The sequence below is a fragment of the Capra hircus genome, chromosome 1 (genome assembly GCF_001704415.2).
Source record: "Capra hircus breed San Clemente chromosome 1, ASM170441v1, whole genome shotgun sequence".
Classification (NCBI taxonomy): domain Eukaryota; kingdom Metazoa; phylum Chordata; class Mammalia; order Artiodactyla; family Bovidae; genus Capra; species Capra hircus.
This window is the reverse complement of record NC_030808.1, coordinates 78,647,137-78,662,476: the sequence shown is the minus strand read 5'-3', so window position 1 is coordinate 78,662,476 and position 15,340 is coordinate 78,647,137. Positions and strand designations below refer to the sequence as shown.

Genomic DNA, 15,340 nt, shown 5'->3' with positions numbered 1-15,340 from the left:
GAAAATTTGCAAGGATAATATTAAGCCATTTAAAAAAATCTACAAATAACATTTATATTACAAATGTGTGTGATGCATTAAAATCTTCAAATCTTTATTTTATCCTACTTGTTCCCCACTTGTATTCATTTTAGTCTGACTGAAAGTAGAACAGACACTTTAACCCCTTTTAGTAAAACACTGAGGCTCAGTTAAACAAATAAAGCCAAAATTAATGTTTCTCAACCCTGAGACATGAGCTTGGTTTTGGCATTAAAAAAAAAAAAAAATCATAGACTTTAAAATGTGCAGCCAGTGTTAAGAACCAGGAATAAACCAAATTCATAGTTGTTTTTCTGTATCGGTTTTGTGCTGGGGTTTAATGATTGTTTCAGGGTATATAAAATATGGTCCCCACTCTTCTGAGGTACTTAACTGTGTACAAAGCATATGCAGAAGGGACAGGGGCGGAAGAGAAAAGAAGGCCCTGCAACCAGAGTGGAGAGTAGGTGTCACCACCATAGGCTTAAGTAACAGCAGACTCCTTATTCCTATGTTTGAGGCTTCCTCATTGGCTCATGTCATTCTCTTTGATCAGAGAGCTACATCTCCAACAATTTTCCTCTCTTCACTTTGCATGGCATTTAACAGTATATAAAACACTTGAACACTGTTATCTCACTGGTTGCCATGAAACTCTGTGAGAGCAGGGAGCAAGGGTACCCGGGACTCTAGATGAGGGAAGCAGAGCTTCTCAAGGCCATGTCACCCCTCCTGGTGTAGTCTAATGCCACCCAGGTCACACTGGGCCCCATCTCCCCCCGTCACCCTCATCTCTCCACGGCCATACCACGTTCTGACCCTGCATTTTCTCCTGAGTTTCCAGTGTTCTTTGCTTCCCTAGTGGCCTGTCAAGGCAGAAGACACAGGAAACGAGGGTTCAATCCCTGGGTCGGGAAGATCCCCCAGAGGAGGAAATGGCAGCCCACTCCAGTATTCTTGCCTGAAAAATCCCGTGAACAGAGAAGCCTGGCGGGCTACAGTCCATGGGGTCGTACAGAGTTGGACACGACTGAGCAACTGCGCACACACGCACACACACACACCCACACACACACACACACACACACACACACACACACCCACACCAGTGTTCTTTGTTGTTACAGACATCTGGAGGTAATCATGGAGCCCTCTGAATTAATTCAGCTCCAATAATAAATTACAGGGTGGATTTGGGGCTGGAGAGGGTGAGGAAAGCTTCCGGGCCTCCCCTTGCTGGAGAGCTCTTGCAATCAGACTTGGAGAGCCCTCCTCAGGGAGAGAATGTGAGGTTCAGCCCCAGCCTGCATGCTGCCTGGAGGGGTGGTTGGTTTATCCTGACACCAAGACATCGTTTTCTCTTCAGAGCATGTTTTAGTCTGAGTAGGGCCGTCCCTGGGCTGGCTGTCGTATCCCCTTCCTAACTGAATTCTTCCTAAAGATCCAGTATGGTTTGATCTCACTGATGGGCAGAGTTCCTGATGGGTGTTATGGGGGTCTTCCCTGTGCTCATAGGGGCTGAATGTTGTAGCCCCTGGCCATTATGCAGCAGTACCTTTCGCAGGCATTGTGGCAAACACTGCCCCTTTCCCATTTCCAAGTACCCCTTGGTGAGCAGCAGCACTGCCTCTGCCAGAGGCATCATCTTAAAGTGTCCTGCCATGCACCAGTCATGCCCTTGTTTCAAGAATAAACCTTGAATGATTCCTTTATGCCTGCAGAATAAATCCAAAGTCCTCAAGTTTGCACACAAAGCTTTCGGTGCTTTGGTTCCATCCCACATTTTTAGTTACTTTGCCAGCTACTTTTCCGTTTTCCCCCTCCAGCCACACGAAATTGAAGTTCTGTGTACTTTTCCTACCCGCGCAACGTTGCCTGTGTTGTTCAGGCCTGACCTCTACTCAGCATTCAGAGCTCAATCTGAAGGTCACCTCATTAATGAGAACTTCGTTCCGCTCCCTGCAAGAAGTAATTTTACCCTTTTCTGCATTCTAGTAGCACTTTGTTTTCTACCGCACTTAGATAATATAGGTATGTATGTATGTGTTGATTGCTTAGTCGTGTCTGACTCTTTGTGATCCCATGGGCTGTAGCCCAGGCTCCTCTGTCCATGAGATTCTCCAGGCAAGAACAGTGGAATGGGTAGCCAGCCATGCCTTTCTCCATGGGATCTTCCTGACCCAAGGATCGAACGTGGTCTCCCACACTGAGGGCAGATTGTTTACTGTCTGAGCCACCGGGAAGCCTCACTTAGATAATATCATCATTTAATTGATGTGGTAATCATTTTAATAGATTGTTAATGAAATTGAAGCTTTTTTCCCAACCTTACTGATGTAAGATTCTCCTACTATAGAAACGTCTTAAGGCTAGGAACCATTTCTTGTTCATATATATTACCTCAAGAATGCTAGGCGCTAAAATAGGTAACTGTTGGAAGAGAGGTATTCAAGATGGGTTGAGGGGAGTGTTCAATTTTTCTCCTCCTTCAGTTAAGGTAGTTTTTTTCATAACTCTCCACCTCCTCCTCCTTCTTCCTTCCTTCCTTCTTTCATCATCTCAGAGTCTGTTTTCAAAATTTCATTAGGTATAGATTAAGAACAATAATTAAGTGAACTATACTGCTTTCATTTTTGTGTTTCTTTAAAAGCAACTGTTTCTTTTTACTTCTAGATTCAACAATGTCTCACCCATCTTGGCTGCCACCAAAAAGTACTGCTGAGCCTCTTGGCCATGTGTCTGCACGGATGGAGACCACCCATTCCTTTGGGACCCCCAGCATTTCAGTGTCCACACAGCAACCACCCAAGAAGTTTGCCCCAGTCGTTGCGCCAAAGCCCAAGTACAATCCATACAAGCAACCTGGTGGTGAAGGTGAGTGTGGGCATTGCCGAGGTGGCTGCCTACAACAGGAGAGTTCACTGTAATAAAAGTGATTTGTAGGACAGTGTTGCATTGGGAAAATAATTTTGTAGTATGGTTATCTTAGTACAGAGACTGTCAAACGTTGAAGAACACCTAGTAACCACCTAGGCAGCTCTTCTTTTGGGCATACAGATTGAAATCTGTTAGGGGTTATCTGACTGTGGTTTTGGCCAGAGCTAAAACTAGAGCCCTCCTCCCTTCATTCATAGCTCAGTGTTCTTCTGTTGCAGTATCCTCCACCCCCATCCCGTCGTCTTGTAGAAATGTGCCTCCCGCCCATGTCTCCTCCCTCTTGCCATCGGACAAGTGTCCCACGTGTGACCAAGCAGTGATCTGATGATGTGTCCATTTGAAGTGACCCCAATAAGGCACTTAGACATTTTTTCCCTTCTCTAGTTATTTTGTCTAGATTGTTATTTTGCCTCTTCATTTTGGGGGAGAGGTAGGATGGATTTCCCTCTAATATGAAGAGAATAAAGACAGTCCCTCTTACTGAGAATGGGGCAGAGGTGTGTGGAGGGCTTAGTAGTTAGGACAGTCAGTGCACACTTGAGGGTCAGGATGGGGCAGGTTCTGTATCATGTTGGCATGTGTGAGAGGGAGGGGAAAAACAGGTGATGGTTGCGCTTCAGATGTCTTCGCTCGGAGTGCTGAGAATTCTAGTGAGTTGGACCCTCGGCCGAGTCTGTCTGTGCTGAGATGCCCCACCCTTGTCACCACACTTTGCGGGGTCCTCTCACTGCCCAGCTGGTTCTCCAGGGACACTGGCTCCGTCTCTGACCCTCTGCGGCTCTTTGCTCCACTCTGCTCTTTCTTACCAGGCCGCCTCACCACCCTTTTGTTCCCTACCTTCTCCAGGGTCTGGGCACGCCCTGGATTGGAGGTAATCGGAAGTAATCTCTCCCTGCGTTTCCGCATGCATTGTATTCTGACTGTCAAATTCCTCCTTCTTTGGTTGCTCTCCTGCTGTCCTTAATCTGCTGCTGTTGACCGGATGGTCTGTGTGAGGCACTCTGCTTGTTCATTGTCGTTCTGTTGCCTTATCCTGCAACTCTATGAACCCAGTGCTTTTTCACATCAAAAAATGGGAACCTAGAGATGAGAGGTGACACTCTCTGTGGTTCTGAAGTGAGGCTCTCGTCCTCACCCAGCCTGCTCTGCTGCTCGTCCCCCTTTTCCTGGCATATGTGGCACTCGGGCCCCATATGATGGTGACACCTCCTCACTTCCTTATAAGAATGTAAGCTTTGTTTCCCCATTTAAGCAACAAGATATGGTTTCTCACTCATCCTTATGTTCCTTTTGGCTCTTATTATGCTACTGTGTTTTTAGTGGGAATGGTTGTGTGTGGTCAAATGTATGTCTGTATCTTCTTATGTGTATATATATTTGGATGGATGGCGGATGGCTGGATGGGTGAGTGCACTGCTCAGTAATTCTCTCGCAATAAACAGTTTGGAACGTGCATCCTCTCTCGAAGCAACTCAGTCTCATTGAATTTCTGAAGTCTTGAGTCTTTCTTGCAATTCTGCCAGTCTCTCTTTCTTTTTAATATAACCTTTTTTGAATACGTAAAGGAAGAGATTTCTCTTGCATATATGCATTTTAAAGGCAAACATGGATAAAGGTTCATGGATATTCAGACTTTTTAAAATGTAGCTCCGTCTCTTCATCTGCTGTATCTTATGACACGATATTTGTTAGAAGTGTAAGATTTACTTTCCTTTATATTTAATTTAAATGTTAGTGCATCTTCTGTTGCCCTCAACATTTTTATAATTCATGTTACTTTTGTTTAATTTTTAATACATTTTCTAAAGTTTATATGCATTTTCTTTTTCTTTTTTGGTCCATTTAGAATGTTCTGTACCATTAGTGGAATCCCTAGGTAGTAGGTAACACAGTTTTCATTTATAGGGTGAGTTGATGATGCCAAGGTCTTTTTAGCTCAGCTCATGCTATCCTTTGCCTCTATATATCCTGACCCTCCATTTTTTGCCCATAAAGCCTTAGCATTCATAACTTAATTCAGAGTCTGACTTCCAAGAACCTCAGCCATGAAGACAGTGTAAAACTAACAGAAATCATAGCCCACCTTTTGCTGGTGTCAAGATGAAAAACTGCAGTGCAGAGAGTATAAGTGATTTGTTTGAAGATGGATGACCTGCTTGTCATCAAGTTGGTGCTAGACCTCAAGTCCTCTTTGCCTGAGTCCAGAGTTATCAGGACCTTGTATTATATTCTAGTGAGGACTCTTTCCCTGTACTGTAACCCCTATGCATCTCATACAATCCTTTGCACAACTGTCCTTCTAAAAGATTTACTTGTATGTGGGCCTGTCTCCTTTGGTAGATTCAGACCTTTTGGAGGTGGGGCTGCCTTACTCATGCCTTTACTCGCAACAGCATCCAGAAGGACACCTGACCCACAGTAGGTACTCAGTGATGTTTGCAGTGATAGTTAAGCTACAGCACTGTGAACCTGCTTATCCAGGTTCATATTCAGGCTTCTCAAATATTTTTCAGGGTTTATGGTTCTGTATGGGTGGGTTATTTTTACTTCCTCTCCCCTTTCCTTGCGCTTGGTAACCTAGGATTTGTTTAACCACTGCTACCTTGAAGTTAGTTACTGATTACATTTCTCACCCTGGTCTTATGTCTGTAATCTCTGGGGTTTGCTTTCTCATTTTTAAATTCTGACTGTGAAAGTTGAAAAAGTACCCACATGTTTTCCACATCAATTTATATTTATGTGATACCATATGTTATAATTTTCTTTTATAAGGTATTCCACTAATAACTTTCTCTGAAGGGCTTTGGCACAGTTAAAAGTGGGGTGTACTTTTTTTCCCAGTTAGTAGCTCTTTAGGCCTTAGGGTTTTGTAATTTTGCTACCATTGTTCTCATTTATCATTGATTTCTTTTTTTTTCCCAACAGCTAGTGTGTCTTGGAATGCCCCTGCATTTCCAAATGCCTTTCTGTGTCTTGCACTATATACTTATGAGCCCATGTATATTTTTATTGTTTTGTCTTCTTGCAAATTTTACTATGTTAAGTGTCTGTGTATTTTTTTATGGAATGATTTTGGTGTGTATGTGTGGTTTTATCTCTTTACCTTCTCTTCTAGACTGGTGAGGGAATAAGGTGACATGATTTTTCTTTTGGTCTTTAAAGTACTAGCAGTAGTGTTCTTTATCTTGTAATCTGGGCTCTCTCTGCTTCCAATTTGCAAAAATTTCCCACAGCCTTAGACTTTGATGGCAGAACAGGGTATAAATCTTGCGTTTTCTATCCTTGGTAGATACCAAAGAAAATGATCGGTTTTCTTTTATTAATACATTGTTTTATGAAATGATTTTGAAATTTTCTTACTATTTTAACTCTGGCAATTGGAAATTCTTTCTCTCAATAATTTGGCTGAATGAACTGTGATAATATTTTGTGTTTCTTATTACAATAGATTATAATACAGAAAGATTTGTAAAGTTTGTAGGTTTGTAAAGTTGGAGTTATCTTGTGGTCTGGAGTTGACTTTCTCCAATTTCTGAAATTTCTTTTAAAAATATTATTTATATTAGAGTTTTAAAAAAGTGAATCCATAGGGTACAAATTACACATGATCATTTTAGTAGAATTCCTTTTGTTTGTACAATCCATTATAATTTTTCTAGCACTTCCGTATTCATTGTTATTTAATTCTCAAAAGACTGTTCTCATTGTAGCTCTCTGAGTTAGATAGAACAGATGGTATTGCAATTATACCAAGTGGTAAACTACCCAAAGTAAAGGGTATTATTCAATAATTGTTCAATAATATGTGATTGTTCAACTATGTGATTATTAATATCACATAGTTGATAAAATTGTAGAGCTAGGCTCCATTTTTTATATCTAGGGCTCTTGTTGATTTTAGAAGGTTCTATTTATTAGAGATTGGGCTAGATTGCCTCATCTATTTTGAATTCATTATTTTATTATTCATGAGTTTTCTTTGAAATTAATTTCAAAATGGTTGCTTTTTTAAAAAAACCTTTCCTATGTATATTACCTTATACGCTTCTGTATAATATAAACAAAGCCTCTGTTTTCAAGCTTTGCCTACATTGCTTTACCTAGACTGGTAAAGTCAAATCAGAATAGGTGAAATAAATTCTATTCATTGAGGATCCTAAGCCTGGAAATTTTTTACTAGATCTCTCTGTGTTTTATTCTACCTGAGGTTCCCAATCCATTCTGTGGAGAGGGAGTAGTTATTGCCTGTTGCTAACCCGAGGTAAATGTAGTACTGAGAACAAAATGCCATCTTAAACAATTGGTCTCCCATGATGGAAATGGCAGCCAAACTTGTTTGCTTTCCACTTTCCTGCCCAAGCCTTTCTTCATGTTTTAATCACAAAGTCTTTGAGCAGCAGAACTAGAAAAGAGTTTTAAGGTTTTCTAGGGCAGTTCTTTTACTTGTCAGATGTGAAAACTCAGTCTGAGAGGGGAAAGAATATCTTCCCAAGATTATCCAGGAGTTTGGGGCTGAACTGGCTCCAGAACTCAGGTCTTAAATGTGCTCATTCCATTAAGTCTCTGCTGTCTTAGATTGGAAGAGACAAAATTGGAGCTTGGTTCCTAGGAATTGCTGAGTCTTTGATTATTGCTATTTGGTGTTGAACTGGCCCTTAGTGATGTGAAGTCATGTAACCTGGTCAGGCAGGACATATTTGTTTTTTCAACAGATAGCAAAAATGTGAGTGAAATTGATGGCCACTTATGGCAATGTATTTGAAAAAGTAATTTGGAATGGATTATTTCTGCCATTTTTAATCTTGTGCATATAAACCAATTTGTTGCTGCTTTGACTCTTGAGAGTCCCTTGGACTGCAAGGAGATCCAACCAGTCCATCCTAAAGGAAATCAGTCCTGAATATTCATTGGAAGGACTGATGCTGAATCTGAACCTCCAATACTTTGACCACCTGATGTGAAGAGCTGACTCATTTGAAAAGATCCTGATGCTGGGAAAGATTGAGGGCAGGAGGAGAAGGGGATGACAGAGGATGAGATGGTTGGATGGCATCACCGACTCAATGGACATGAGTTTGAGTAAACTCCAGGAATTAGTGAGGAACAGGTAAGCCTGGCTTGCTGCAGTCCATGGGGTCGCAAAGAGTTGGACACGGCTGAGTGACTGAACTGAACTGAACTGAACTCCTTTTGCAGTTAGTGAAAGCTTTTACTTTTTATTCCTGAAATAATTGGTAGTAGAAAATGTGTAAGGACTGATGTGAACTCTGAGCAAGTCGTATCTGAGTATTTTTGCTCAACCTGCACTCTCTGTCTCTGGAGTCCTCTAGTCTCTTCCCTGGTGTGAAAGGTGAATCTGGCCTGTGACTTTGCAGGTACAAAGGGGAAACGTCGTCTTTGTATAGTTCTAACAGTCCTTTTAAATCGCCAGCCATCACAGAACACTCACAGCTTCTCAGAATGTTATAACAAACTGTGGTCTGTCAACAGGACAGTCACAAGTTCACTGAAAACACTCCACTTTGACTGGTGTGCCCCTTTTCTGGCTCAGAGCAAGCATCTTTAGCCTCATTTCTCATTGTGGAGTACAGTAAATGAGTTTAAATTTTCAGAGACTGCGGGGGGAAAAGATAAGCTGTATATTCATTAAAGGGTCAGATACTAATTGTATTTGTTTGATCTTTACATGGCATCTTCCTGAAAAGAACTTATAATTCTTTGTATGAAATCATGAAATCAGATTTTACTAAATATGCATAGGCCTTATTGACACTCAAAAGAGCCAAGATTCAGTGCTGACTTGGTGGTCAGGGTATTCACATTCAATCCTCAGTTTCACTCCTTGACCTTGGACATGTCAATTTTCTGTTTCATGTTTTCTTACTGTATAAAACTAGTTGGTAATATTAATTATCTTCTGAGGTGGTTTTGTGGATCAGTTATAATGAGTGTGAAAATGTTTAACAAACCATAAAATACCTTACAACTCTAGGAATTACTTTTGCATTCTCATTTAACAATCATTTACTTACAGCAGAATTTGCGCCAGACAGACACTCTTCTAGGAGCTGAAGTAATGAGCCAAATGGAGACTGATCTCTGCCCTTGTAGAGTGTATTCCTTGCTATAATAAAAATAACTAGATGCTTTGATTAATATTCAGTAATATTCAGAGGTTAAAGTGTCTGCCTCTAATATGGGAGACCTGGGTTCGATCCTTGGGTTGGGAAGATCCCCTGTAGAAGGAAATGTCAACCCACTCCAGTATTCTTGCCTGGAGAATCCCATGGACGGAGGAGCCTGGTGGGCTACCATCCATGGGGTCACAAAGAGTTGGACACGACTGAGCGACTTAACTAATATTGATAAAATTATTAAATAGTATTTAATAAATGCATTTCATAATTTGATACAGACTATTACTAATAATTAACTAATGATACCAGTAACATAAGATTAATAAATGTATAGCAGTATAAATACAGTTATTAATAATATTCATAAATACTGATAAACAGTATAAACTTCTAATATTAGTGATAGGGATCTTAGTGCCTCAATATTATATTGTTATACAATTCTTGAACAGAATAAATCTTAAAAATTATTGAATACACATTTGTTTCTCAGATAAGGATAGTTACTTCCATAATACATTTCTAGGAGGTATAGGGCCTTGGCTCTAGGAATGCTGTAAATAGTAAATCAAAATTGTTGAATACAGGCAGGTGTTACTACCTCAGTTGTGAAGCCTCAGCAAGGTCAGGTATTTGTTCAGTATCACAGAACAGTAAGTGGTGAAGCCGAGTCTGGATCTTGGATCCTTCCATGATTATTGCAGTTCTTTGTCACTGAAGGGTTTGGGGTGATTTGCTTATAATCTCCAGTGATAGAATTAATGTATGTGCACAGAATGGATTAAATGTTTTAGGACAAAAAGGAATTCATGAATTGTTGACAAAAGTCTCTTATCTTATAACTTGCCACTTAATTAACTGCTGAAATGAATGCCTTAAGAAGGTGGTAGATTTTTCATCCAAGTCTGACTCCAAAAACTGTGAATAATGCAATACTGTGTGGTGAAGTTCTCTTTAATCTTCTTCATTTTTAAACTATATAAATGTGAAGTACAATTTTCACTCCATATTTTAAATATGAAGAAATTTTAATTTCTTGTTCAAGAATAAAAATAAATAAACATCTACAGAAGGAAATGGCAACTCACTCCAGTATTCTTGCCTGAAGAATTCCATGAACAGAGGAGCCAGGTGGGCTATGTCCCATGGTGTTGCAAAAAGTCAGACATGACTTAGTGGACTAAACAATGCACCCATTAAACCAGCTAAAAAGAAAAATCACATCATTTGCTAATAAGGGTGTGGAGAAGCTCTCATACATTGCTGGAAGTTGTATGTAAAATAGTATGACTAGTCTGGAAAACTCTTTTTGCAGCTTTTTTTTTTTTTTTTTCTTTTTAAACCAAAGTAAATGTCTACTAAAGGGGCTTCCCTGGTGGCTCAGTGGTAAAGAGTCCACCTGCCAATGCAGGAGGCTTGAGTTTGATCGCTTGATCAAGAAGATCCCCTGGAGGAGGAAATGTCAACCCACTCCAATATTCTTCCCTGGAGAATCCCATGGACAGAGGAGCCTGGCATGCTATAGTCCGTAGGGTCACAAAGAGTAGGATATGACTTAGCAACTAAACAGCAACAACAACAAATGTATACTAGCCATATGATTTAATTGTCGTACCCTGGGGGCCTGGAAAATCCTGTGGACGGAGGAGCCTGGTAGGCTGCAGTCCATGGGGTCGCTAGGAGTCGGATACGACTGAGCGACTTTACTTCCACTTTTCACTTTCATGCATTGGAGAGGGAAATGGCAACCCACTCCGGTGTTCTTGCCTGGAGAATCCCAGGGACGGGGGAGCCTGATGGGCTGCCGTCTATGGGGTCGCGCAGAGTCGGACACAACTGAAGTGACTTAGCAGCAGTAGCAGCAGCAGGGGTATTTAATCCAGAGACATAAGTTATGTTCACAAAAACTCTTATACATGAATGTCATAACTTATTTTATAATGCCAAGAGACTGGAAACATCTTAAATGTCCTTCAGTCGGTAAATGTTTAAACAGACTCTGATCCATCCATCCAATCTATTTATTAATAAGAAGGAATGATTTACTGATACATGCAGCAGCTGGATTCACCTCAAGGGCATTAATGCTTAACGAAAAAGGAAAAATCACTCTGGAAGGATTACATATATCATATGATTCCATTTATAAGAGATTCGTGAGATGATGAAACTCTAGAGATAGAGAGTCATTTAATAATGGTTGTTGGGGGGACAGGATGAGGGGTGGACTGGTGCAGAGAATGGGTGTTCACATTAAGAGAAAGCAACGGGGAGTTGGTGGTGGAAGAGTTGTGTATCTCTCTTGCGGTGGTGGTTACATTAACCTGTACATGGGTTAAAATAGCTTAGCTCTAAGATACACAAAGGAATACAGGTTAAAATATGGTGAAAACTGAATGAGGACTCATTAACAGTTGGTGATGGACAGGGAGGCCTGGCGTGCTGCGATTCATGGGGTCGCAAAGAGTCGGACATGACTGAGCGACTGAACTGAACTGAAATGACCAGTAATGAAACAAAGTCAGTGTTCTTGGCTTTAATATTATATTATATCTTTTCAGATGTTACCATTGGGAGAAAGTGAGTGAGTGGTTCTTGGGACTGTTTATATTGTATTTACAATTTTTTGTGCAACTATATTTTAAAATAAAAAGTATAACAACCATATATAAATAAATACATATAGATTTCTTAGTGTTTTTTTCTCCTTTTCAGAGTACCATCTTTTATGCACCATTTGGAGATCATTGTTATAATGGTTTTTTAAAGCAAGCCAGTCATCAGACTGACTTGGGGAACATTAAAAAGAAAAAAAAGAAAAAACAAAGAACACCATCTTTGGGGCTCACATCAGTCCTACAGAATCAGAATCTCAGGGCATGGGTCCCAAGAGTCTACATTAAAACAAAATAAAACTTGTCAGGTAATTCTGATTGGGTCTCAACCAAAATTTGGAAACTATTTGTTTATTTCAGTAACTTCAGGGGTCAGTCCTCTAATGCTCTTGAACCTTCTCCAGGTGCTGTGGGTAGAGATCCTCTCCTTAATGACAGTAGCTGCGGAAGTCTTATGCTTCTTTGACGTGTAAACAATGTAGAGATTCAGGGACTCAGATCCTCCTTCACAATGCTATGCTTTTCCCCTGTGCTTTCATCGTAAATACCAATTTCCTGCATATGTTGTCCCAAGGAGTTTTAACTGGTGTCCCAAAACTAAACAATATGTAAAGAAAAAAGAAAGATTCTTCTAGATGCCTCAGCAATGCCCAAACTCCTTCATAATAAAACACTTGCTCTTGCATGATTTCAGGTAGCAATGCCTGAAATCTTAGCTGATTTTGGGTCATGACAGGCCTATGTAAATCATCTATAAATAGATTCATTATGAATATTATAAAAATAAACCTGACACCTAAGCCTTTCGGCAAATATACCATATAAAGAAATCATACCCTGAAACAATGATTGACCCTAGGAGCTGTAAAAGAAAAAAAAAATCATGATATGATATTTTTATCCTCCCTTAGATTTACAGTGTCCAGAGATTGGATGGCTAGGAATAGCATCAGGGACAGAGGAGGGCAGGACCCTGAGCTATGACACCCTGAGCCTACTGTGTGCTTTGACCTTCCAGCATCTTTTATTATCCATTCTGTATGTTTTCCTGTGTCTTGCTGGTTTCAGGCAGAATAGATTGTCTGCTAGTCAAGATAAACACGCAATACCAGATGTTGCAATCTGTTAAGTGAATTAAAGGACATGAAAGATGTGGTGTGGAGGGATTGGGAAAGCTTCAGAGGGAAGGAAACATCTGAGCTGACTCTTGGAGAGTGAACTAGTTGTTAGCCACACAGGAAAGGGTGGCAGACAGCATGGCATGCTAAGCAAAGGGAATGGCATGTGAACACAGAGCAAGGTATCCCTTCTGACGCTTGTAATTTTCGAAGCGCTTTGCTGACGTCCTTAGGTAGTGCATTGAGGCTCCTGGTAGCTTTGCAATATGAGCAAAGTAACTTCACTCTGAGTAGACTCAACGTCTCATGTGCTTTGACACATATCTCTAGGAATAGCTCCAGAAGGGTGGCTAGCTACAGGGAGGAAATACCAAGAAGCAAAAGTATATCAGTCTTATTACACTCTGGGCAAGAGCTACTATGCTGGTGGTCCTGGCCAGAATGGTCCAGCCATTTCTCTCCAAGAGCCTATCATGCTTGAGAATGAAATGTTTCTATATGTAGAGATGCTAAGACCATCTCTACATGTCTATATCTCTAAGGTATCTCTACATCTCTAAGGCAGAGGCAACAACCAAGTCTGCCTCTTAATTCTCCCCAAACTAAGTTAAAGCAGTCTGTTTACCCAGTCAAATACTCATCCTTAAGAATGTGAGATGTGAGCCAACTATAACTTTGTTGTTGTTGTTCTGGTTTATCTCCTTTTTGGGTGATCCTGAGAAAATAGGAAGAAGCAAGAAGGACTTTATTATGAAATATTCATTACAACTTGCAACTTTAAAGATGTGTGTGTGTGTGAATTGTTTCTGAAGCACTTTCCCATGTAATATCTCACTTAATTACCACTATATTCTGTTAACATTATTATGGTTCCTTTATTATTAAGGTTCCCAGAGACAAATGAAAAATCTGAGATGCAGAGGATTCAGGATGAAGCTTATAAGTGGGCAAGCCACATTTGATCAAATTTGAGTGTTTTCCCTTCAGTAAACCATTGGTAATGTAGAATAACCACTGCGTAATCATTGTTGACTGTTGCTATTACTGATACAATTTCTCTGGGAGAATTTTGTTGTAAGAATGTGGGAGACATTTTAGTGGACTTACCTAGTCTATTTCTCCTGAAGGCCACTCAGCTTCATTCTTAACCTGATCTTTTCTGTTGCCCTGTGAAAGATGGGTATCATGACCCTCAGTATACAGAGTCTGTTAGACAAAGTGAACCAACCAGCACAGGGCAAAGGTGGGATTTGAATCCTTGTTTCCAAATTCCAAGTCCAGAGCTTTTCCTCTGCACTACTTTGCATCTTGTGTTAATGTTATGAATAGTTTTTAAAAGAAAACTCTCACACTTATTTTTCCTAATCTTTACCAGAGACGTTTGAAGTAGAATTTGTCCAAATAACATGTGAAAATTACTTAGCATCACCTGTGCATGAGATGGTGTGTGAAAGTATAAAACAGCCAAGGTAATCTCTGTAAATTATCATCAAGAAGACAGTATTTCAGAGAGCCTTTGGAAAAACCATTTGAAATAGCCATTAATTCCAGTGAATTATGTCATCTTGTTTAGACTTAGATGTCACTGGTAGTTTTATTGACATTAAAATGAAATTAAAATGACATTTAAATTTTCTGATATTTTGTTATTGATTTGTTCCTATATAATAATGATTTGGGTTTATTAAGTGCTTCCTTTGTAAAAATTATTTACTAGAAAAGAAATCTCCAAGTTAGATGATGTATATCTATAAACATCACTATTTTTTTTTTTTAATTTTAATTTTTTATTTTTTTTAAAATTTTAAAATCTTTAATTCTTACATGCGTTCCCAAACATGAACCCCCCTCCCACCTCCCTCCCCACAACATCTCTCTGGGTCATCCCCATGCACCAGCCCCAAGCAAGCATTTAAGGTGTTACACATACTCACCCAGGGCTTCCCCGGTAGCTCAGCTGGTAAAGAATTGGCCTGCAATACAGGAGACCCTAGTTCAATTCCTGGGTTGGGAAGATCCCCTGGAGAAGCGAGAGGCTACCCACTCCAGTATTCGTGCCTGGAGAATCACCGTGGACAGAGGAGCCTGGCAGACTACAGTCCATGGGGGGTCACAAAGAGTCAGACATGACTAAGCGACTAAGCGCCACACGGCACAGCATATACCCACCCAAAGCTCAGTAGGCTGAATTTGCATCTTCATGTCTCACCCTCAGCGTTCTTCTTCGGTTTCCTTACTCAGCCAAATTCAGATGCATCTTATGCCATTTTTATTCACTGGAACTCTCTAATAGATAGGAAAAGGGTAAAAACACATGTTAGCCCTTAAGCAGTTTATATTTTCATTGGAAACATGACATATGAAAATAATCAGGTAACTCACATTATAAAGCTATAAATTCTGTTTGTGAGGTGACTTTATGGCTAACTTCTCAGAGGGTTCAGAAAGAAGAGTTTACTTGGGGCCAGGATAGGATTGGAAGGATAAAAGAAGGGAGGCTCAGGAGGCAGTG

At 40.2% G+C, this 15,340-nt stretch overlaps 1 protein-coding gene across 7 annotated transcripts in view; it reads left to right on the top strand.

Moving 5' to 3' along the window:
* LPP (LIM domain containing preferred translocation partner in lipoma) overlaps nt 1-15,340 on the top strand; it is a 739,124-nt gene that overhangs the window by 239,226 nt on the left and 484,558 nt on the right. For all 7 annotated transcript variants that reach the window (XM_018046708.1, XM_018046713.1, XM_018046723.1 and 4 more), the window contains one exon: nt 2,695-2,895. In XM_018046708.1, coding sequence (XP_017902197.1) covers nt 2,703-2,895 — 193 coding nt within the window. In that variant the 5' untranslated portion in view covers nt 2,695-2,702. The remainder of the gene's footprint in view (nt 1-2,694; nt 2,896-15,340) is intronic.